We start from the raw sequence: 26,357 nt of genomic DNA on the forward strand, positions 1-26,357 counted from the left end.
ACCAAGTGTATGCCCCATTTCTCTGTCTCTCTGGTAGCAGGGTGCTGAGCTAGCTCAGAGGAGGGGAGGGAGCGAACCAGGGCAAACTGTTAACTCAGCCCAGCCGAGTGGAATAGCACTCAGACAAATGAGCTGTAATGACTGGGGCACACAGCGGCTTCACTCAACCCCCACTGTGTGTGTGTCTGTCTGTGTGTGTGTGTGTGTGTGTGTGTCTCTCTCTCTCTCTCTCTCTTTCTCTCCCTCGCTCTGTGTGTGTGTGTGTGTGTGTGTGTGTGTGTGTGTGTGTGTGTGTGTGTGTGTGTGTGTGTGTGTGTGTGTGTGTGTGTGTGTGTGTGTGTGTGTGTGTGTGTGTGTGTGTGTGTGTGTGTGTGTGTGTGTGTCTCTCTCGTAAGAGCTTGACATTGTTCCTCTTTCTCTGTCTCAATCTCCATCTCACTCACACACACCTACACGCCTATACATACACACGGCTATAACTTTACCATGTACAGCCCACACACATTGTTATATGTAAATCGTTTGCTGTTAAGACCCCTTATAGTCTCTCTCGCTCTCTCTCTCTCTACACACACAAAGGTGCACACACTTCACTCACACGCACACGCACGCACGCAAACACAGAGTAGTACAATCAGCTGTGATAAGGGCTGGCGTCGGCTCCAGTGTATAAAGGCTGTTCGCTGCAATGCAGCAAGCTCTTAACGGCCATTTGATCCGTACGATGATTTATCATCCGTGAGTCTGTGTTCCCTGTTTCAGATTATTCCATTTAAAACCTCCCCAGCAGAAGATTTTTTCCCCCCAAAGCCAAGGGTCGGGACCCAATCATGTGTTGTGGGGGAAGATTTAAATTGCTTGTTCAGGAAGCCTTATCCAGGAAGCGCCGTGGCTTATCGACCACGATGACCCCTGCGGTGTACGACAAACCCAATAAAAAACACTGCTCTGCGGGAGAAGCAGGCTTTGGTTAAATGGGTTTACAAAATAGCTTGGCTGCGGCAGGAGGTCAGATGGTCACCAGGCAGGCATTTGGTTGTTCCAGACTTTTGCCGCAGCCTGGGCTTGACCCGTTAATGCTCTGCTCACGAGCGTCACGTGCTTTACACGTGGTGTTCACCAGAACACTTGACAGCGTGTCATTGATTATGGCTTTAACCGCGCTTACACCTCCATCATCACTATCTCTATCACCACCACCATCAGTGGTGGAAAAATAACTCAAATGTTTTACTTAAGTAAAAGTATCAATACTGCAATGTAGAAGTACTCTGTTACCAGTGAAAGTCTGGAATTCAAAATTTACTTGAGTAAAAGTACAAAAGTATTGGCATCAAAATATACTTAAAGTACCAAAAGTAAAAGTACTAGAATGTTTGAAAATAGCCTACGTATAAAATAGGGCTAAAGTGGTTAATATATGTTTCATAATGTCATAATTTATATCTGAAAAGTAACTAGAAACTAAAGTTTTCAAATAAGTGTAGTGGAGTAAAAGTAAAAGTATTGGAAATTGGAAATACTCAAGTAAAGTACAAATACCTCAATTGTGTACTTAAGTACAGTACTTAAGTAAATGTACTTACATGTAGTTACTTTCCACCACTGACCACCACCAACATCACCACCACTAATCACCTACACCTCCCTCACCACCACCACCTTCATCAATCCACCACCATCTCTATCACCACCTATTCTATCACTACCTCCTCCATCATCGCCACCACCTCCATCACAACCTCCACAACCACCTCCATCACCGCTGCTATAAGACATGAGCACATGCAGGAGCACACACACCACATGGAAGTCGTAATAAAGGATCGTGGGATATCCCTGCAAGTCGGGGACCACCAGCCCCTCCCGCTTCCGGCACAGACATGACACTCCGCCTGTCGCCCTGCACAGATCCCTTGTCAGTGCCGCTGACAATGGCCTCCTTTTTTTTTTATAGAATAATTGAATTTATTTGTCATCTTTCTTCCAGGCTATACAGTCTTGGCTACGTACCATTAGGCGAGGAGATAGCGGTGGCAAAGGGCTGTCAGCAGTTTGAAAGACAATTATGAGCCTCACGTTTGTCCGGACTTTGTTGATTATTGCCCTGCTCCGGGTAATTATTCAGCCTGGTTTGTCTTTTGGAGCCAATGTAGCGTGAGATTGCTCTGTTTTATGGCTCAAACTGGAAAAAGCAGGACACTGGAGAAATGTGCCAGAAATGTCTAATAGCTCTATGTGAAGAGTGCCCTTTAGTGGACCCTCTGATTTTTATTTCTGTACTGGATGGCATTTGGAGAAGAGAGAGGGAGAGAGACGGAGAGGGAGAGGGAGAGATAAGCAGACAAGAGTCATCACTTTATCACTTTAATTTGGATGGATGGCTGGATGGATAGATAGATAGATAGATACTGTATATAGAAAGATAGATAGAGTAGATACTGTAGATAGATACTGTAGGCAGATAGATATACTGTATAGGTAGACATTCACAGGAGCGCTGAGCTTATCGTCTGTGTGAACTCATAAATGTAAGATGGAGACGGTAAATCCACATGAGATAACCTGTGGCTTGTCTGCGCCGCTTGCTGGGAAAATTAAAGCTCTGCAGACCTGACCTTTGGACTGTGACCACTCAGACGGAGAGCTATTACCTACCATGTATGTGCAGGAGGAAGACATGGGCAAGAAACCATGGAGGTGGGGGGGGGGGGGGGAGTGCACAGTCTGTGGTTTGTGTCTGTCCGTGTGGATGTTGTTACGCGTGTTGCATGTGCGCACATGTGTGTATGTGATTTTGAGTTTGTACACTTAACATGTGTGTGTATAATGGCAGCTTTGCTGCCAATCGCGGTTCCATTGTCTGTCAGGGTGCATGAACACACACACACACACACACACACACACACACACACACACACACACACACACACACACACACACACACACACACACACACACACACACACACACACACACACAGTTTTACCGTATATTAAGCACACTAAATACAATTATCACGCTTCAGATTCAGGTATTGCAGAGGGTCATCGTGATTTAAGCACATTTAGAGACACCCCCAACCTGAACCTCAGTACAAGCCCTAAACCTCAGCCCCAGCTTCACCCCTGAAACTCAACCACACACACAACCCCATCCTCAATCCCAACGCAGCTTCCCTCCACCTTCTTCTGTCGGTCGAGTTTGAATCAAAGGGTCACAGAAAGGTTGAAGCAGCCACAGGAAACAGGATGGAGCCTGAGAAAAGAGAGTGGAATCAGGAGGAGGAAGATGAAGCAAGGAGAAGGAGAAGAGACACAGAACGAAGACCCGCTGGGTCTTTGGTTAGAGGGAGAGTGATGGACGAGAGAGAAAGTATGAGAATGGGAGAGTGAGTGAGAGGGAGGGAGAGTCCCCGGGGTTCGAGAAAAAGACGGTGTGTGTGAGAGAGAGAGAGAGAGAGAGAGAGAGAGAGAGAGATGGCCGCAGGGTAGAGGAAAAGAGAAGAGAATGTGAAGAAGGGTCACAGCATGAGGCTGAAAGAAAGGAGAAATTTAATAAGGTATGTTAAGAGGAGGAAGGGGACCTGCTGGCTCCCAGGGGAAGAGGAAAAGCAAGAATTCTCCACCTCTATCTGTCCTCAGTATCCATCTTTCAATCAATCTCTCTTCTTCTTCATATCTGTGGAACAGCATGGGATCCTACTTCTGCTAGAGGAACACTGTGTGTGTGTGTGTGTGTGTGTGTGTGTGTGTGTGTGTGTGTGTGTGTGTGTGTGTGTGTGTGTGTGTGCACGCGCGCACACATGTAGGCGCGTGCACATTCAGGTGTACGTAAAACCTTGTTGTGTGTCTATGAGGTGGGTTTGTGTGTGTTAAGTTGGATTTATACTTTGTCGCCTGTGTTGCACACCGAAAATAGCAGAGCGGCAAGCTCACAGCACCTCACGCTGCGACCCGTTGTGAGCTTGCAGATCTGCTATTTCTGGTGGTTCTCGACACTGCATGCAACAGTGCCTATCCAGCCCTTTAGCGTTTTTTTTCCACAGTGTGATTTCCACAGTCTGTTCCAGACGCGGAGGTTCTGTGTAGGCGGGGTGGTTCTGGTGTCACAGATAGGAGTCATTAGGGAAATGCCGAGTCAGGTGGAAGCAACGAGAGCAAATTGTCAGGCTGAGCGCTTGTTTTGTTGCCAGGCTCCACGGCTCCTGAACAACCCTGTCCATCCCAACTGTGAATTATTATCAGACGGCGCCTCACGGCTCTCCCAGCCTCCTGTCAATGGGGCTGCGAGTCTGCCTGCTTAAAGCAGTAAAGCGACATTCCACCCATATTATGAGGGATGATCAAAAGGAGAAAATCAAGCACTTTGTCTATTACGTTGGTCAAACAGTCAATCAGGCCCTCTCGTAAGGAGGTTTTGATGTGGAAGCAGACTTCGATCACCATATAGTGGAAGGATGTCATCTGGGGCAAATTACTTTGAAGGGGGGCTTATGATGATATTATTATGTTATTTCTCAACCAGCCTCCGGTGTAATTGCTTCTCTGAGGCAGATTTACACCGTAGTCTGGAGGTTATTAGATATTTTGCCACAGTGTTGAGTTCTTTTTTTTATTGAATTCCTACAAAGATCCACTGTGTTATTGTAAATATTTTAAGCAACATAGTAATTTAAAACCTATATGTGGCCAACGGTATCCCTCAGAGAGACTTAAGACCTCGCTATTTTTCATTGTCATCATTTCACTGAGCCGTGTTTAACTCTGCGGGGGGTAATTGTCCTCCTGGTGATATCACTGGAAGGGCAAATTCTATTAACTCTCATTTACTCTGGAGACAAATGTGTTATTGTAAGATGGTTAATGGTTTTGGGAAATGTGTAAGATTGTGCTCATAATATACTGTGTTTTTATTACCCCCTCGTTTAACAAAAAAGGGGGTGGCCCAGATCGCTGTCCTAGCGGTCCAGGCATTTAGGCTCTAATGTAGCCGCCTAACAGCGCGTTGCGGGTTCGAGTCCCGTTCCCGACTGCCTTTGCTGCGTGTCTCTCCCCGTCTCTCTTCCTGTCCATCTTCACTTTAAAACTATCAATAAAAGGCAGAAAAGCCAAAATAACTAAAAACTAATTAACTAAAAAAGGGTTGATCAGTGGAGCTGTCTGTCTGTGGGCTATGTGCGTGCGTCATAGGTGCTGTGGTCTTGTTCACTCAGTCTGTGTGCAGTGGGTGTGCACATACATGCTCGTGCGTCTAAAGCCAAAGGCTTCATACACCACTATTTTGAAGCATTTCTGTCTTGCGAATGATTGAGAGAAGAGATTGGAAAAATGTTGTTCAGTTCCCAGCTGTCAGGTGAAGGAACAGGCAATTGTTTTTGTTTTTTTTGGACTGAGGCATGGTTTTTGTTGGCAATATTCCAATTACACTTGACTGTATAACCGCACCACGCTCTAAAAGGTGACGACTGCAGTGTTCTTGTAGTGTTCAAGATACTGCTGTGTTACCTAGGCGAGGCAAGGCAGTTTCATTTATGTATAGCACACTTCAACAACAAAGGCAATTCAATGTGCTTTACACAGAAGATCAAGCAAAGGAAACATGGCTTAAAAGACTGAGCAGCAGCTGGCCTTCAGCACAGCACACGTGGCTGTAATGGCTAAATAATGATTTTTATTTATTTGTTTGGGGATCAATACCTGCATGAACAAGCGTCAGTCTCGGATCAGGAATAACAAAGAGACACATCTGCGTCATGGTTGAGAACTCAGTTATCACTTCAATCCCTCTTTCCACTTGCTCTCCACTCCACCATCACTCTATCCTTGCAACCATCAAGCCCCCCCTGACTGACTGACAGCCGTCCCTGTGTGGCTATGGTGTCGGGGAATTTGAGCGCACACACACACACACACACACACACACACACACACACACACACACACACACACACACACACACACACACACACACACACACACATATGGATTCACCGACGCGTACAGATACACGCACACTCAAATACCGCTCCCAGAAAGAAACACATATTCACACAGACCTGCTCAAAGGGTATAGGATAGGAACACACAGTCAGACACACGCACACACCACATCCACACCGTCTGATCGGAGGCTATGATTCCCCATCGGCTGCGCTCCTCTGCCATGTTTTCTATATGCTCTGACAGGCCCGCGATGCTGGCTAGTGTTTCTGCCGCCGCTCGGGGCTCGGCGAGGTCAAAGTACACACAGGGGCCCGACGCCAAGATGCGGACGATCCCTGACATGTCTGGCCATGTGGAAAGCACAGAGAGGAACCCCCCGCAGATCACATTAGTACGAGGTGATACCAAAGACAAACACGCCAGAGATATGTATACAAGTCTGCACAGCGAGGAACGGCCTCTGCTGGAAGTGACACTTGTGATCCCTTAAGCTCTTTAATTGGACACTTGGGGAGATAAACTGTATCACATAAGTGGTCTTTATTCCCCAATTTTTTATTCATCTTTTGAAATTAATTAAGTGTGGTTGGAATCTTTGGAAAAAAACACATACTTTGCGTCTTTCATGTGGTGCTAATTTGCACAGTCTGTCTCATGCTAGCTAATGAGGCTCTGGAAACCAACTCCACCAACTCCTGCTCTATAGTCTACTTGAAAACACACTGCCTTTCCTGTATTTTTAGAAGTACTTGAGAAGCACAGTAGCCATGCCTGAAGACCAGAAGCCTAATTAATACTGTATCTCCCATGGTCAGGTGTGATTCCCCTTGCAAATGTATGGTTTCCCCATGCAGGACAACCCAGGTTTTAATCCAGGTTGTTACACTAACACTACTGGTTGTAGTGGTTGTATTTCTTTTAATATATGTATTTATTTGCATTTGAGACTAGCAGAAAGTAGAAATTGAAAAGTAAACAAACGGAACATTATGTCTTGTGAAAACAACGGCATGGATTGTTGTTTGTGCAGAACTACGGGCTAACATAACTCCAGTTGGTGTAATTGGAGACCGTCAGATGATAAAGATACACACTTGAATACAGCAAATAAAAAGTCGATGAGAGAAACAGCAATGTAAAGAGAAAGCCGGTATTATTTATGTGAGTGGGTGCACTGTGGTAGGCGAGAGAGACGGAAATGCTCTCACATTTCTCAAAGAAGTATTGCAGCGGTTTTACTGTAGCTGTTAATGGACTCCCACTTACCCAGCTGAGTATTATTCGAAGGTTTCAGAGTTCTTGAGTGGGCCATTGAAGGTTTTTAGGCTGGGTTGTGACACCATGGAACTGAGAAAATCCTTGTGGTTTGCTTAGGCCTTCTGCAAGAAAACACATCAATCCACATGTGCTGCTTAACGAAGTAAGCCATTAACATTTCTGCCAAACCTCTGTTCCAATCGTTTTGTTTGTATCGTTTCTTTTATTGCTGTGTACGCAAATTCCTGTGTTTTAGTTTAGTTAATCCTCAGAGTGTAAAAAAATATCCAAGTATTAATTAGACTCTCAAGCCTCTAATTTGATAGCAGTAAACTGACGCATTCACCTGACATGCAGGGGATAACTGTGAACAATTATTATTTTTTTGCCAGGGATGGGTTTTTCCTGATGGGTGGGTTTCTATGTTGGGACTTCCTTCCTCTTTATTTTGAGAAACCACGCAGACTGGAAAGTGTGCGCAGACCGAAAATAAAATGGTGAAATAAAATGCAGTAAAATCCAGTGCTCTTGTGGTGCGCTGTCCCTTTTCATTAAGCCCACTTGTTAAGTCAATTTGCACCAGCAGTACCGGTTCCGCTGCTGTGTGTCAAACTTGCAAACCCATAAATTGGTCTGCTGATGAGCCTTACCTCACTTACCACACTCAAACCAGACGCCTCAGAGTTAAACTGACACTCATTATATTAGCCCACCACTAGTCTTGCGTGGCCAAACAATTGGAGATCAACTGCCTACCAATACATCTGGTGACATAAAAGTTCAGTGTAGGTCATAAAACTGGGTGGAAACAATTCAGAGATTTAAAAAAAGAACTGCATTGCAGAACAAATGCAAAGACTTTAGGGAGGTCCTTTATATTGGGATGGTATCAGGATTGGTTTACATGGTATGGTTTCCAATTCTGTGCATTGAATTTAGATTTCCCTAGATGTAGTCGTAGGTGGAGTTCTCGATCGAGCGTCTGGCTGTGGGAGACTAGCCCAAAACAGGAGATCAATAACTACTAGCTGTCCGTCTCTCTGCTTGTCCCTAAAGCACAATAAATACTCTCCAAACTATATCGTGCACGGAGAGTTAAGACATCTTGAGGTGCACAAGTTCAGAGAAAAGGTTCTGAGACCGCCCATACGAAGTTCGGAATGACAGCAATTTGTAGTTATATCACCTCCCTTTCAGAAGAAAAATGTGGACGTCGGAAGGAGTATGTATTGTGCTTAAGTCAGTAGGTCCATGACATGTCTGAGGCTGTGTTTACTTTTAATATTAACGCAGCAGAGCCCGCTGTGCTATTGGATGTTGTTGTATTATTATTACCCCTTATTGTTCTCCTGGATTAGCCTTAATAAAAGCCTCTCTTTGTGTAGCTTACTAGTACTGGAAAGTAAGGGGAAAGAGAGGCCAGTTACTTGAGACCCAAAAAAATCATAATAATGGCTGGCAGTGTTTTTAGAGGAGAGAGAGGGAAGAGAGGGGCAGTCTAGGGATGTGTCTGACAGAAGCGTCTGTGGAAGACTATTGATCCAAGCAGATGAACCATTGGTTAGCCTCACTTTGGAGTGTCAGAGGAATATATCTCTCTTTCTGTTGGTCTCTCTCTCTCTCGCTCTCGCTCTCGCTCTCCCTCTCTCTCTCTCTCTCTCTCTCTCGCTCTCGCTCTCGCTCTCTCTCACTCTATCTTACACATTATTTGCTTCTGTCTATCTATCCCTGTTCCATTGTCTTTCTTGCTCGGTGTGTATCACTCTCACTTTCCGCGTATCTTCTCTCTCTCTATCTCTGTCTCTCGCTCTGCTTGCCTGCCTGCTGCTTACAAACAGAGAGCTCATTTCGGTCTGGTTAGAGGCCGTGTTTCTGTAGCTCTGCAGAGCCAAGCCGTTGAGGGCTGAGAGGTCCAGAGACAACGGCAGTGGCAGGCCGCCAGCATGTTTATGTGCCTTTGATCACTGGTGTCTTTTTCCAGTGACTGCACGTGTTTTTAGCGTGTTGGTCGTGGTGAAGATACTCAACGTGCATGGGGGGGATTGATGGGGATTATACATGTTTTGAATATGTCTGTCTGTCTGTCTCTAAATCCTTGCTGATCACAAAATGTCTTGGATGCATGTGTGTGTGTGTGTGTGTGTGTGTGTGTGTGTGTGTGTGTGTGTGTGTGTGTAGCATTTTTTGTGTCTGTATGTGTGTGTGCAAGCATTGTTTGTTTGGATATTTTTAGTAAACGTGTCCACTTGAAATGTTAGCTGTTATAGCGGTTAACTGCAGTGTAATTATACAAATTAGCATCACAGAGCATATCAAAAGCCTTGGATACAGCAACTTCATTATTTATCACGAAGCCAACCCTCTCAATATGGACAGAGCCTACGAGATGAACAGCGTCCAAATACAGTGAAACAGTCATCTGTCTTTCTGGAAATGTTTTTCCACTGCCTTGCACTTTCCTAGTTGTCTCTTTATCGGCTACGGTTTCAGAGCAAAAAAGCCTTTTGTTTATGTTAAAGCCAAACCACTAAAATTTAAGTGAAACCTAACTGGTGTTGTTTATACAGTTTGTAGAATTACAAAGTGACTTTCCCCTTTTAACAAGCCACTTGTTTTGATGTTAATATTACAGATTCCGTGGCCGCCAGCAACATTGTATATTGATACATATCCAACAGGATAACGTTTGCGTAATATTGCCCTGCGGCTCCCCCATTCCTATTGTGCATAAAGTATATATATATATATATATATTTTATATATTATGCTTTATATATATATGCTTTTATGTGTGTGCAAGCATATGTTTAGTAAGCATTTACAATTGAAATATTAGCGTTTTTTAGCAGTTAGCTGTAGAGTGATTTTATAAATTAGCTCTTAGCTATATTAGCGTTACAAACAAAGCATATCACGAGCCTTGGATACAGTAACTTTACCATTTATCACGACGCCAAACCCTCTCTATATGCCTACAGGATGAACAGCGTCCAAATAAAGTGAAAGTGATCTGTCTTTCTGGAAATGTTTTTCCACTGCCTTGCACTTTCCTAGTTGTCTCTCTCTATCGGCTACGGTTTCAGAGCAAAGCCTTTTTTTATTAAAAGCAAAGCTGCTAAAAAATAAAGTGAACTCTGTGTTTATACAGTATGCAGAATACAAAGCAACCTTTCCCCCTTAATGAGCCGCTTATTTTGACGTTAATATTACAGATTCCGTGGCCGCCAGCAACATTGTATTTTGATACATATCCAACAGGATAAAGTTAGCATTAATATTGCCCTGCGGCTCCCCATCTCTATTGTGCATAAAGTATTGTGTGTGTGTGTGTGTGTGTGTGTGTGTGTGTGTGTGTGTGTGTGTGTGTGTGTGTGTGTGTGTGTGTGTGTGTGTGTGTGTGTGTGTGTGTGTGTGTGTGTGTGTGTGTGTGTGTGTGTGCGCGTGTGCGTGCGCGCGCGTGCGCGCATACAGTATGTATATGTGTGTGTGCACACATACAGTATATGCACCTGTGCGTGTCTAAGTAGGAGTGTGTTTGTATCTATGTGGAGGAAGGGAGGACAGGAGGGCCACGCAGTCTCCTAGCAGATGGCAGGGCCATCAGTCTTGGTAATTGAGTTATACTCTCCCACTAAACACAGCAGAGTTTCCTGTGAACAAGAGGAAACTTTTCTGTTTTGCATTTGGTTTCGTGTTTTCCCGTACTGCATGCTTATTGACTTCCAAGCTGCCGAAGGCCTGCTGAATTCCAAACACCCTGGTTTATATGGGGGTTTCAGGCTGACTGGGAGTGAGTCACTTTTTACACTCAGCGCTTGCCCGCATGCACAACATGTCATGGAGCTTATTTGTATGGAGATGTAACTTGTTAGGAAAATGAATTGGTGGTATTTTTGTTTAGTTTTTTGGAATGAGTGTTATTCAATAGACATTAAACATAATACCTTGCAGCAAAATACCCCGTGGTAAAATGTTTGGCACCGTGTTTGCCCGGCTCATTGCGGTTAAGCATTGCAGTGGGGCCTTGGCTCACGAGGTATAGAGCGGCCATCTGGGGAACCGAAAGGTCCCCGGTTCAATCCCTGGCTCCTGCTGGCTTCGTGTCAAAGTGTCCTTGATCAAGACACTGAACCCCTAACTGCTCCCGAAGTGCCTTGCATGGCTGCCTCCGCCCGTCGCTGTGTGAATGAGTATGTGAATGACTGAATGTAAAACACATTGTGAAGCGCTTTGGCTTAAAGTGCTATAGAAATAAAGACCATTTACCGTTTGACAAGGTCATCTCTCAACAAATGTTTGACCTCGTCTCTTCTAATTTAAGTTAACTCTTTTTCCCCTTCTCCCTCCCTCCCTACTTTCAAATCTCTGGCTTTGTCCCCTTTCTCTCTCTCTTTCCGCCTTCTCAACCTCACCTCTTTCTCTTCATCCTGTCTCCTTTTGTCCCCCTTCTCTCTCCATCCTCCATCTCTTCTCTGCATCTCTCTCTCTGTCTCTCTTTCGCTTTCTCTCTGTCCTCCCAGGTGTGGCGGAGGTGATAGTGCTGGTGGGAGGGCGTCAGGCCATAGGGATGAGCCAGCGCTCGCTCACAGCGGTCACCTGCTTCAACCCACAGAACAGCAAGTGGTATCCACTGGCCAGCCTGCCGTTCTACGACCGCGAGTTCTTCAGCGTCATCTCAGCCGGGGACAACATCTACCTGTCAGGTACTTCCCACCACCCTCAAACACGTGTAGGTGTTTGAACCTATACAAGAATATACTGTATATATATATATATATATAGATTTGCCCAAATATATCTAAAATAACATTGTGGGAAAATATATTTCCAGAGTCCAAAATAGAGGTGTACCATTTAGTTGACAGCTTATGAAAATAGTGATGGTGAGGGTTTTTTTTCCCCTGAAAATTGAACGTCTGAGAAATCTTTACAAGAGCTCTTTTATGCTCAGTAATCTCTAGCTAGACGACCCCTATCCCTCAATTCACTGCATTTGAATACGGTACTTAGATTTCAAGGTGATAATAAATAGCTCTCCCTTGTTTGTGTTGAATGCTGGCAATTGTGGTCTGAGTTGCTGGCTGTAAGAATAAAGGGAAGATATATCAATGCAGCCCAATTAAAAAAATCTCCCTACAAAATCTGAGATGTCTATCATGAAAAATAGGTTGAATTTCACTCACCCCAACATGATGTCCATGTTTAAAAACACATATCCCCAAATCTCCCCAAATCACTGCAATTCCTCAATTTCTGCATGTCGTTATTCACGGACCCGAAGAATAATAAACGTGACACTTTCATTTTAAAACTAGGATCGTTTTAACTTCATTTTATGGTTATTGATCTTGGTCGTTTGGAAAACCAAGCCGTCTTTCAAATGATCCTGCAGTCTTTTCAAACAATACTTTTGCACAGTGTAACAACAGTGTTGCGTAAGCCTTCATACCATGTTGTTATTAATGCATTGTTTTTGTATGTACCGGCCGATTTCAGTTCTGACTTTAGGTGAATGATAAATATGCACTTTGGTCAGACAGATTTCTAAAATCAGATGTTGGCCAAGTGATTCCATCAAAGTGTTTGAATTCTGGATAGACCTGAACTCAAAAGATTCGGTTAAATTATGCACTCGGGCATGGAGCATCTCACCAGGGAACGTTTTTAATGACTGCATCTTCGAGCAGTATTAACATAGAGTCTCAGATGAAGGAAAAAGCTATTCATATTCATGTTTTAGATTGTGATGGTGTGGTGACAGATGGATTGAAAATAAGAGGTGGGAAGAGCGAAGCTTTGCACGTAATTTGATCTTTCTTCAATTCAGGTATCGTGAGAACTAGTCAGGGTGGGAAGCAGCGGAAAAGACAGCTTAACTAGGATGACACAAAACAAACTCACCCAAAAAAATATTTTGGTCATCCCGGTAAACAACTTTAATATTTAATATTTTTCAGGCTACAAGTATAAATTCTGTCCTATTTAAAGCACCATCTGTCCTAAAATCTTCAGGACCTCTCGCCTGTATTCCCCTGTTTGACTTTAAAGTCGCTGCAGTGTTTTCGCACGTTTCCTCTGTTCCACTCCATGCCATGCACTCAGCCTGTCTCTCTCTCTCTCTCCCTCTCTCTCTCCCTTCCTGAGACACCTTTAACTTCCTCCAGAGGTGCACTGTATTGCTCCCTCCACGGTCCATTTACGTCGGAATCTCGCCGCGGCACTCAGGCCCTGACATTGCGGCGCGGAAATGCAACAGGATTTGTCCTGCGTGTACTTCCCTCTTGTTCTCTTTTCATATAAATGTAAATGCGTGTTTGGGCATTGGAACAGGTCTGCGGTTGTCCGCAGGGAGCCCGGCAGTCAGTGGGGAAATCAGAGGGTGCACTGGCTCGGCCAATCAATGGGCTATGAGCTGTAACCTTCCTTTGCACTTGGAATGGGGTCACAAAGTCACACCCTGTGTTACGTGTCAAAGTACATGGCATCGAGCAGATGCTTTTGAAGGAGGCTCTTTGTGCTGAAACGAGAGAGATAGGTATTTTTTTGGTTGGTTGGTTGTGTTTGTTGACTGCACACCGGCAAACGGCTTTCGGTCAGGTGACTTTGTCCTTCAATTCACACTGTTATTTATCATCGGAACTGTTCTACTTAGAAGTTTGTCCTAAACCATGGCGTGGACCCAAGTCTTCCAAATCAGCACAGGCACAACATGCAAGAAAAATAAGATGGAAGATTTTCTTATCATTCCTCTGTGGTGCATCCGGTTTGCCTGAGCGCTCCAACCAACACAATTAGCTGTGTTCATGGGGGGTAAGAATGCAGGGAGGAAAGCATTGTCTGTTACTGCTCCATGGACTCCTACAGGTTGTAGGAGTCTGTTCGGCAGGGAACAGAACTGGGAGGGATAGCTGCACGCATTATGCATTATCCCAGTGAAACTCCTCACTGTCAGGTGACTCCATTTGTATTAGAGAAGTTGTCTGCAGTCTGCACCCTCCCAAAGACCAACAGTATGGGGCAGTGTCAGGGACAATGGGTGGGGGTGGTTTACATAATGACTAAATATGCTTAGTAGGACAAATATATTCTGTATACTGAAGAATGCTGTCCTGGAATACTTACTAATAGCCCTCTACTTTGCCTCGTGTAGGTGGTACGGAGTCTGGTGTGACAGTGGCTGACGTGTGGTGCTACATGTCCCTGCTGGACAACTGGAACCTGGTGTCCCGGATGAACATGGCCCGCTGCCGACACAACAGCCTGGTGTACGACGGCAAGCTGTACACCATCGGAGGTCTGGGCATGTCAGGAAACCTGGACCATGTGGAGAGGTAAGCCGCATGCAGGTAGTGATGAATCAGCGATTCCCAACCTGCGGGCCGGGAGTATATTGCAAGTGGACCCCCAAATAATTGTCAAAATTGTAATGATAATTTAACATTAATAAATGTATCCTTTATTACAATTGGCTAATGGGAGGGCGGGCTGGCCGGGTACAACGGGTACGCTGACAAAGCCCCCGACACTATGACTCAGACATATTGGTCGGATTGGAGGTACAACGTTGGTGTGAGGGCCGCTTAGCGGCCCGGACTCTAGTGTAAAAAATGCCTTGTTTAATGGTCAGTTGTGTGGGCCGCAAATACTTTCACGATTTTCAAGTGGGCCCTGATCCAGAAAAGGTATAGGGAACCGCTGTGATAGATAGATGAGTCGAAGATTCTCATCCAGAATGCCCCACCTGGAAGGCTTGCCTTGAGATAACAAAGCGGCTCTGACTTAACCTCCCGAATCAATGGCCCCCTTGACCATTTCTCCATGTGTTGCGGGTGATTGGCCGGATGCTGAGGTGTTCTTTGAAGTAATCCGCTCTCAGCAAATAAATATGCACTGTGTGCATGCAGTGTCTGGCAGATGGTGAGCCTCGGTGGTGAGACGCTGCATATTGCAGAAGTGGTTAGATGTTAGGGTTAGTTGTTTTGTTTAGCATTTTTGGCATGTTCCCCTTCAGTGGGAGAACATTTTAATTCCACCTATAATTGCCTTCAATCTTAACCAATAATGCTACCATTTTACAGCTCAGTTCCTATTGCAGTATCATATCCAATTACTTCCCGTAGTAACCTTCCCTATCTGGGAATGAAGGGTGCATTGTTCCAGAGTTATGTACACAAGTAAAAAAGGAAATAATAATAATTCTAACTAAGACTATCCATGCCATGGCCCTATAATACTGTATTTTTAACTCAAAATAGCTCACAGCATTAGTATAAAAGTCTTAGGATAAAAAACACAACTTTGCTCATTTAACTGGTGGGTTAATTTGCTCCATTGCTCAGGCATACAGTATAATGATGCCTAGAATCTGCCCACCTAACCTATCTGGCATCAATCTAAATAACATAACTTACATACAGTAATGTACTGTACCTAGCATCTCTCTAAATAACCCACCTAATATAACTAGCATTAATCTAAATAACACAATTACCATACCTAGTATCTCTCTAAATAACCCAGATAACACATCTACTGTAGCATTAATCTAAATAACATAACTTACATGTCTAGCATCTGTCTAAATAACCCACTAAACATGTCTAGCATCTATCTAAATAGCATAACTAAATGACTAGCATTAATCTGAATAACATTCTGTAACTACATGCCTAGCATCAATCTAAAATAAATCAAATAACGTACCTACTGTATCTAGCATCTATCTAAATAACTACCCAACATGCAGTATCTAGTGTCACTAGATACTAAATAGTCACTGAGCAGGAAGTGCAGACATAGACAGGAACAGTACGGATAACAATAGCACCCTGGTCGGGTTGAGGTTGGAGTCTGTAGAGGTGTTTTTTTTTTCAGACTGCAGCGGAAGATGCAGTCAATTGACTCTGGAGTCCTGAGTGTATGTACTGTACTTGCTAAGCGGGAGAGGATTGTAAGCAGATCGTTAGGCTATACTACTGTATGTTCTTGTTCCACTCATCAGAGGATTGTAAACTGATCGGTTGGCTGCCAGTATACTATGTTCTGGTTCACATCTGTCACACGTTGGTATCAGTATATTGTAGTTGGAGGTCATACAGAGAACTGTACGCGTACGGTTGGCCCTTTTCCTTAACGACGATTTCATATAGTCTCTCTTTCACAAAAGAGACTGTGGCCAGGTTTGTCTTTCTTGTCTTTTATTTTATTTTCTATCTCAATGACACTTGGTTAACGATGATTTCATATAGTCTCTCTTTCACAAAAGAGACTGTGGCCAGGTTTGTCTTTCTTGTCTTTTATTTTATTTTTTATCTCAATAACACTTGGTTAAGAGAGATCATTTTCATGATTTTGAACTGTCTGCCTGAGCTTGCCTTAATGTCACTATAGTTGTAGACCACTTGTGAGAACACTGTGTGAACTAGTTTATACCATTTAACTAGGACTGAGGAGTGTCGTCAGGAGCACGGAGCCACCTTCCCTCTGCCAGGCAGAGTGAGATTAACCAGAGCAATCAAAAGAACATTACTGAACATATTAGATCAGGTCGCTGTTGCTCATTACCTGGCAGCACAATGGATCTCTGAAGCTGTTCACAATGCACTACAGCTTTCCAAATGAAACAGTGTAATTTGATATATCCCCATAATGCTTCCATACAGTGTCATTATGACAGCGGCTTAGATGGAATATTTGCCCCATAATGGAAATGCATTTCATTCCTTTGCCTCTGAACTGCTTAATTGGAAAGCTGCCGGTGCATTTAGAGCATTCGCGGCTCCCAGGAACTCTGTACGGTATGCGTGCATCTCTGCGCGCACGCGCGCGCGCGTGTGTGTGTGTGTGTGTGTGTGTGTGTGTGTGTGTGTGTGTGTGTGTGTGTGTGTGTGTGTGTGTGTGTGTGTGTGTGTGTGTGTGTGTGTGTGTGTGTGTGTGTGTGTGTGTGTGTGTGTGTGTGTGTTCAAGCATGCGCATGCACATGCTTGAATACGTGTGTGAATGTGTGATTGTGTGTTTTCATGCATACACAGAGCTATTTTGGAGGCCTTCAGCAACTAGACTCAATTATTAGTGCCATGAAAAGAAACTAACATTCACATACTTCAGCTCTATCTCTCTCTCCCTCCCACAATCTCTCTCTCTCTCTCTGGACATGAAGAGCCAGAGGCTGCTCCTACTTGTTATTACCGTCCTAACGCTGCACTCTGACATTCTGCAACAGCATGGGGGGAAAATGACCAATACACAGAGCACAATAGTTCAACTTTTAATGGTTCGTGAAGAAAGAACCTGGCGTTTCGTTTGAGAGGAGAGCTGGCACCGCGGGCAGGGAGTTGTGTCGGTCAAGCCTCCGTGTTCACCTGCCATATCGTTTGAAAACCGAACAGGTCCTCTCAAATTGTGTGGATGGATTTTCTGTTTTAGTTTCTTCTGTCCTAAAGGCTTATGGTGAGGTGAGAGCTGAGGTATCGATTCAAAGGTACAGAGAAGTCTCCTGTTTGTGAAAGTAGAGCGTATTAACCCCCCCGGTCGCTTCCATGCTTTGATGGAGCTGTTCCCTGTGTCTTTGTTTGATAACCTTTAGATGGTGAGATTCTCATTCTTGTCTGGACCATTCACCTTCTGCGTATCGGTATACAGCACTATAGCTGCTGCTAAAATCTTCAGTGGTCATTCATCCATTTGTAACTCCGAGAGTGTACTCTCAGAGTTAATTAACACCCAGGATTGTACAGTGTAATTGGGTGGCTCATAATTCAAATTCAAAGAATGCTGTGTTGCCTCTCTGCTTAATTGACCTGCTCTTTCCGCTAAAGTGAGGAATTTATAATTCACCCAGCAAAAAAAGCATACTTATTCTCACAACAGCCAGTGCAGTTTTCAGAATAGAAAATGTTGACTTAACACCCACTTCAAAATCTTGAATGTTAATTTGACTAATAGTTCACCAAAAAAGACTTATTTTCTATCAATTACACACCCCATGAAGCCTTGAATTCATAGAGATAGTTTTTAAAGCATTCCTGAGCCAGTAATTTGATGACCGGGTGTATTTCCGGTAGGAGACTCAAAGAGACCGGAGACAATAGCATCTTTGATTGAAATTGATTGATTTTTTTATTAGGCAAAACAAATTAAAACATCACAATTACATTATAATACCTTTGTCTAAAAGGTCCGTCCAAAAAAGTCCTTGCAGACTTGTTTCCGTTGAGGTCCTTGGACCTTGGACCTCCGCCGGTAATCAAATTATTGGCTTAGGAATGCAACAACAACAAAAAATCGCCATGAATTCATGGGGTGTGTAATTGATAGAACATAAGTCATTTTTTGGGTGAACTACTCCTTTAAGGTCTATACACACCGGGGGGGCATGATAAACAATCAATTTGAAAATTGCCGACTTAAATTAGTTCACATTCAAAACTATTGCTATTGATGCCTCATTCATACAGGTTGATGCCTCTATTCATGTTGAAGCGTCAACCGAACATCGAATAACAATTGAGTCATTTTATGATAATCATTCTTTGTGGATGTACTCATGACACTAAAACATAGAACAACAGAAAAAATATTTTAAGGGGTATTAATCAACCAAATAAAACTTTACAGTGTAAAAATGTACACTTAAGTTAACTTTCAGTATTTTAAAGTGCAGGTATAGCTCTCCTACCAAGTGACAAGTAGAATTGACAGACCGCTAACTGAAATCTGAGCACTTTTGATGCTCGACGACCTGCTACCAAAACTTCCCTGCAGTTACATTAATATGTATTTCAAGCTCCGTGTTGGGGGTCTGCTTGGTGGCTGATCACAGCGTGACATCGAGCATAGCAGTGTGAGGCATAGCAGTGTGAGTCAGAGCGCGTGTCGCTGTTTGGCACAGGCGTGTTGACGTCAGCTCACAGTGGCTTCCCAGCTTGGATGATGGCACACACAGTCCTGGGTCTGCCGGCCATGCCAGCTTAGCACACGGCCCGCCAGCTGTCAGAACACGATCTAAATATGACGGGATGCCAGTGTGAGCTCGCTGTGACTCTTAATGGAGCTCGTGTCTATTAGTGTTATCCAGTGCGGCAGGGGCAAGCTGTCACTTCAGTGTGTTTGGAGTGGTACCTCGCAGCAATGGCTCAGGAGGTACAAATCGGAAGGTTCCCGGTTCAACCCCGCTTCTCATGGCGTCATCCCGAAGTGTCCTTGAGCAAGACACTGGGCTCCTCCCGACGGCAGGTTGGTGCCTCTTGGATAAAGGATAGGATGGAAGTTGCACCACAATAGGATCTATCAACTATCATTGCAGACTACTATGGGGCGACGCAGAGGTGTTTCCAAGGACTTGGGTACCTTTGGTATAATAGGATAGTCTTTGTTTTTGGAATATTATTTTTGTTTTTATTTGAAATAAAGGTACAGAAAAGAAAAGGAACAACAAGAAGAGACAAATCAACTGTATAGACATTAAGTAGCTTCAAGAAATAATAGATCTAGACTGAGATAGCTGTAGATAACAACCTATAACATCTCTGATACAGGTAGGGAAAACGTTTCCCTATAATCCAAATAAGGTTGCCAAATCTTCAAAAATGTGTCAAACCCATTTCTCAGAAGATAAGTAATCTTCTCAAGAGGAACACAGCTGTTCATTTCTGAGAACCATCTCCATGAGGATGGGGGAGTCAGACTTCAATGTTATTGCAATACATTTCCTAGCAACTCAGAGTGCCACCTCTATGAATTTCATTTTGTGCTTTCTTAGATTTGCACTGATAGTAGTGAAATTGCCTAAGAGGCAAACTTCAGGGTAGGATAGTCTTTGTTAAGAACTTAAGCTGAGACTGAGAGATGTAGCCCTCTGTGGAGGAATCGGAAAGTAAATCATTTCTTGCTTAAATGCCCCTGTACGATTCCTATTCATTTTCACCAGTGAGAGGCATTTAAAAGTTAAGAACGTATCTCATAGTATTTCTTTATTCATGAAAACTAGGCTACCACCTGCGTTGGCAGGTTTTCAAACTGTGTCCTTCATTCTTCTCATACTGTAGCTTTTAGCATTTCTCTCTCTCTCTCTCCTGCCTTTGAATCCCTAGTCCCTTGTTGTTGTTGAATAGACATGCACATTATCTTTGTTCTTAAAGAATTTTAAGAACTTCCTGATCTTGGTCATTTATGCTGTTTCACTGTACTTGGCGGTCACATTTTTCAACTTCACTTCATTTCTAATTGAAAGCTCAGACTGAGTTACTCAGTTACCAAGGCCACTAATGTCCTATTTCACGTACAGATGTATATAAGCTATCACATACAGTATCCAAAAGGTACATAAAGAAAAGTGGAAGTGTTCAAAATGAATAACCAGAGGGGGAAGGAAGGAAGATTCCCCTCTTTTGGTGCTTTGGATTAAATGCAGACTATTACCTTTGTACACCACACAAACATCTTTGAAAAACAGTACTGGATCCAAAGATATGTCAATGTTCTTTGATGTTCATTATCTGTGTCCTTGGATACAGGTGAATATTGAATTGCACAAACCACTTTGTTCTGTTTCTTTTGGTCTAGTAAGCAAGGCATTCGGTTTGTGATAAATGAGGCACTTAAATACAAATCTCTTTATATCCTCTGTGTCTAAAACAATTTTGGAGATCTTTTGTTTGGGTGTTGGAGTCTTAGAGCTGCAGATCCGTCTTATTTGGTTGAAATGGGAGGAGACGGGAACATTCTTTTTTTTAAAAAGCATGATTCACCATTCATGTGATTCACCACGGAAGTTTCTATTCCTGTGTTAGGTGTCAGAAAAGTTCAATTTATTTGCATCAGATGACATAGTGAAATGAAGGTGTTTATTTTTTTGAGTTTATGAAGTTGTGGAATTTTTGTGCCTGTCTCTGGTCCTGTCCATATAAAGAAAACATACTCTAGATACCATATAGATGTTCTGAATGAATGGATTCGCCTGGTATAGTTGAAGATCAGATTTTGTTCGAAGAACCCCACATATTATAGGGAGGCAAAGCTTGGAGACATTTTGATCCCATGGCCACTCCTGAGATCTGAAGGAAAAAGGCATTGCCGTAAGGAAAGAGTTTGAGGTGAAAAACTCTTGAACCCTACCTTCCCTATTCTGGGCATGTCTTAAGGGAAAATTCAGTGAAAATTGGCAAATATTAGAAAGATTGTGACAAAAAGTGTCGAAAATATCTACAAACATGTAGATAGGCTATTTTTAGCAAACAGATTTGGTATAGAAAGAGAAAATGAGGGAGCCAAGACCCCTGGGGTTCCCCGGACTATGAAGTGTATATATACAAGGGCTTAAGTGTTTAAAAAGATCCAAGATACATTGGGTAGTAGGATTACTGTCAGATCTTTGATCCAAAAAGTATTTGGCAGCTAGCAGGGCCCCCTCAAGGGGGCATACTAAGTTTAAAGGGATTCAATATATATTGCTACTAACTTGTTTCATTGCTGTTTTATTGACTTGATGACTGTAATGAAATCCCTAGCATCTCTTGTATGTGAAGGTAGTGCTGTAGTCAGAGGTTGCAGGAAATGCTCCACAAAAGATTCTTTTTCTTTCTATTAGTAATCCAATAGCTGTGATAATAGGTCTGCCTGGGGGCATTATGTGTAAATGCTTTATGAATGTTAGGCAGAGTATAGAATAATGGAGTAATGAGGAACTCAGCAGCAGTCATATAAGACCTTGTTTCTAGTAAGACATTTAGCAGTGCATCTTTTGACTGCTGAAATAGGGTTACAGTGCACCTTTCTGTCAAACGTAATGTTGTTGAGTCACCCCCCGCAATGCATCCCAATCTTATTGGGCATTGGGATGTGCGTGTCTTTTTAGTGATGACAGTGCTCTCTCTACATTTGACCGTGTGTGTTTGTCCATCCGTCGGTCCGTATGAGCACGGCATAAACAGCTGCAGCTGAATTATACACAAAGAGGAGATAGTGCAGCACATGCGGCACTTAAAGACATGCACGCACACACACACAAGCCAGCACTGCACAGTGCACACTTGCACGCAAAGTGTGCACGCGCACACACACATTTGAAATATTTATTTATGTCCACATAAACAGAAGTACAAGATGTACAAAGGACATAAACACTGCCAGTGCAGTCAGATAATGGGGAAACAGCCAGTTACAAAGTGCATACAAAGTGCACGCACACACACACGCACGCGCGCACGCACGCGCGCACGCACGCACGCACGCGCGCAGTCAGCACACTCATCAAATAGTAGTACCGTCTGAATACCGGTGCCCACACGTCAATAGAGTACTGTCTGAATACCAGCGCCCACACATCAAATAGAGTAGTACCGTCTGAATACCAGCGTCCACACATCAAAGAGAGTAGTACCGTCTGAATACCAGCGTCCACACATCAAATAGTAGTACCGTCTGAATACCGGTGCCCACGTCAATAGAGTACTGTCTGAATACCAGCACCCACACATCAAATAGAGTTTTTTGGTCTCTCTCACCTCTGAGAGTTAAATTTGAGAGATAAATCTGGTCTACCTCTGAGAGGTAAATTTGGTCTACCTCTGAGAGTTAAATTTGAGAGGTAAATCTGGTCTACCTCTGAGAGGTAAATTTGGTCTAGAAAGCGTTTGCAACACATTGTGAGCTTGTAGATTTGCTATTTTTGAAAAGAATATGAGAAATGTTTCTTTTTTTCTATAATAGGCCCAAAATAGCGACGCCAGGGTTAATGTGGTTAAGAATGACAAATGAGAGTTTCTATGGTCACTGGTGTGAAATCTGCTGCTCCTTTGACCTTATAGCCTGCTGCGCTGGATGACATTTATTGATTTGTTTCCATTCATTCACACTTCACATTTTCGACATACACAAACATAACTGCTTACCCTAACATTTGGAACACTGCGTTGGCCGTTGACGTGGTGTGGAGAGAGAGTTGAAGACAACATTTTCACATACTTAATCGTATTAATTATCTGTGAAAATCAGCACAAACAGCATTTCAGCTTTGCGTTCGCTGCAAATTATGTTTGATGTCAGTGAAATCACATTAGTAGAAAAATGAGTAGAAGAAATTAATTACCACCACAGTGCTGTTAACATCTAGCCATGAAAAGTTTTCAGTCTAAAAAAAGAATCTTCATCCTTGGCGCGGCCTTACACCAATACAAGAAGACACATATTCCCAATCATCCATCAGAAAAATTACAAGTAGGCCCAGTTCCTTTATTTTAGATCTGACTCATGATCGTTTGAATGGCTGACTTGCTGGTGCTCAGAGTCAGACCACAAAGTGCCTTCTTAAAATGACATTATCAATACATGTCAATGTCTATTCACAGCTTTGAATGAATGAATCAATTTATATGGTGATAAAAGGAAAGAGCACATCAGCACTTCTATGGCTTTAGCCATATTGTACTGACACATACAGCAGACCATTCTCCTGTGGACCGCGTGGTTATGGACAGTTGAATTCCGTTCATAAATAAATATTTGCTCTGGGGGCTATTTTCAGCTATACCTTCCAAATTTATCAGCATTCAAAAAATGCAACGATAGTGTAAGTTTGACAATAAATAAAAGCACCATTAAGTTCCCAGTGTTGGATTATCTATCCCCAGCGACTTTCAAGTCTCTGTGATTTATTTTCATACTGTACTGAAATGAATAGGATACAATGTCTTCCTTGACAATCCAACAACAGTATGCTTGGGGAAATGGTCAGCAGTAATGTCAAGTACTTTAGTCAATTGATTAAACATGCCAGACAACCAGCATGGGATATGAAATAAGTGTAGATGTTCATACATTATTCTCTTTACTATTCTATTATAAATGCTTACAAATAATCCAAGCCTCATGGGAAATATGTATGAGGTTGCTCATCAAGTCACCTTTAAGCTTGAGAAGATCATGGACATCACAGTGCTTGTGTAAAAAAAAAAAAATCATTAGCACATTGGTTGGTATCTGCTGTGATAAATGAACCTCATTATGCGTTGATACTTTAGTTCGCAAGCTAACCACCAGATTTGGCAGGTAGGTGGGCCTACTTTGTGAAACACAGCTGGCTTCAACGATGGTCCAGTGTGGTTCAGCCAAGCTCTAAACACTTTGGAGAGTCTGAGTGTGTGCCAGCCAATCCACCGCAGGTCTGAAACCCTGGCCGACGGAGATAACACAAACACCACTCCATCATTTTCCTCTCTTTTTCCCCCCCCTGTCTCTCTCCGGCACATAGATGAAGAGTTGCCCATCACACAGGGTTGGAGTGCATTTGTAATATACAGAGTTGAAGTCAGTTTAATGTGTGTGAACGGCTGCCTGAGTTGATAGGCAGAGGCCTGCTGGGGAGGTGCTGTTCTCAACGTCTTTCATTGCAAGTGTGTGTGTGTGCGTGCATGCGTGTGGCCATGCAATATTGTGTCTGTCTGTCTGTATGTGTGTGTCCTTGTGTGAGCACTGAGCATGAATTATTCTTTTTTATCTTATACTGTACACTATAAAATATGGCTGTACTTTCAGTCAATGCCCCGTATTCTCAGGTCTCCGCTTTCACACTCCATCCCTCCAAATCTCCCTCCTTCTCTCCTCCATCCCTCCAGCCATCCATCCATCCATCCATCCATCCATCCGTCCGTCCGTCTTAGTGGCGGTTTCACGCTCCTAGCCGTGAAATTCCCCGCATCCATGATTATGTCTTCAATCAGAGGCAGCTGAAATCTGAAGGATGCGGGTCCTGTCTCTGGGCCCAGCAGGGGGTCCCTGGATCAACACTGAGAAGAATTATTTGCCTCTCTGCTTTTCTCCGCTCCCTGCTAATGACTGGCAGTGCTACAGGGATTGGGAGTCAATGGAGTTGGGGGAGTCTTTTAACTTGCAATCAGGTAGCCAGGGCCATGTGTTTGCTCCACAGAATGTTGATCCCTGGGCAAACCAGTATGATTGCAGATACTGAATAATGCATGCCCGTCTAATGATCTGTCAATCACAGGCATTTTTGTTTTATTTATGGTGCACTATGCACATGTTGATGTGTCCACCAAGCTCAAGTTAGAGTTAATATTGCATGGAGATCATTAGCAACACAATTCAGAGTACTTACAGTACAGTGGGCCCACCACCACGTACACTCTCATACACCCCGCCCCTGCTCATGCATCAAGGACATCGCTGCTCAGCCGGTAAAGTCAAGAAAATTGATGACCAATTTGCAAAGATCATGTTTTTCTGGGGTAGCCCGGGACATTTTGAGATTCTTTTTTTTCTCCCCCAAACGACCTTTCTAAAACACAAAACACATCATTATTGACGTCCCTTCTGTCCATTGTTTTCGAATTGAGTTAAATGTGTTGAGAATTATACAGTTGTCAATGTTGTGTAAGCACCCCTGTACCTTTTCACAATGTGATATACTGTAATTCCTCAGGCATCACCGCTCCTTTTCTAACCTAGCATTGATTGTCAACATTGTTGATTTTCCATCTCAGTGAAGGATGCTAAGTCCTCGCTGAGTGGCCAACCTTGCCATTCTCCATTACCTTGGTCAAGCTTGTAAACATGCTGTTCATCAGGGTTTTTTGTTCAACCCTTTCCCCCCTCTGTGTCAAAGGTGTACCGTTTCCATTCAAAACATAAATGGGGCATTTCAGTCACGTAAGATTAATCTGAATTGGTAATGGCTCAAAGACCTTGTGAGAAACTCTCTTGAATGGCACTTCTATAATCAAGTGCACCTTGACAATTACACCATGGAGATCTGAAGGGTTCAAGGTCGGGCGCGGTCAATTTCTTTGTCAGGTAACAAGTCAAAGAGCCTGCTAGCGGCCCCTAGAGGCCATGCTGTTCCAAGTGTCATGGCAATCGGTGCCAAAGGATTCTTAGATGTCTTGCGTGCAAGTGAACATTTTAGCCTCAGAGCGGCACTAGAGGAAAGGCCCACGGGGTCATCAAATTGAATAGGGTTCATCCTCCGGGGAGCATGAATTCGCTGAATTCGCTCAGCAGCAGGTTTCGTGGCAATCCAGCTACTGTAGTAGTTTTTGAGAGATCTGTTTTGGGACCAAAGTGTTGGATGGATGGATGGACCAACTGACATGACCATCCCTAGAGCCGCGCTGCAAGTGGGGCTCTAACGATGGTTTATAC

At 43.5% G+C, this 26,357-nt stretch overlaps 1 protein-coding gene across 2 annotated transcripts in view; it reads left to right on the plus strand.

Moving 5' to 3' along the window:
* Positions 1 to 26,357, plus strand: part of klhl29 (kelch like family member 29) — a 327,639-nt gene that overhangs the window by 263,177 nt on the left and 38,105 nt on the right. For both annotated transcript variants that reach the window (XM_084083023.1, XM_084083024.1), the window contains 2 exons: positions 11,723 to 11,905; positions 14,353 to 14,533. In XM_084083023.1, coding sequence (XP_083939149.1) covers positions 11,723 to 11,905; positions 14,353 to 14,533 — 364 coding nt within the window. The remainder of the gene's footprint in view (positions 1 to 11,722; positions 11,906 to 14,352; positions 14,534 to 26,357) is intronic.

Source organism: Gymnoscopelus microlampas, assembly GCF_963454915.1.
Source record: "Gymnoscopelus microlampas genome assembly, chromosome: 16".
Taxonomy (NCBI): domain Eukaryota; kingdom Metazoa; phylum Chordata; class Actinopteri; order Myctophiformes; family Myctophidae; genus Gymnoscopelus; species Gymnoscopelus microlampas.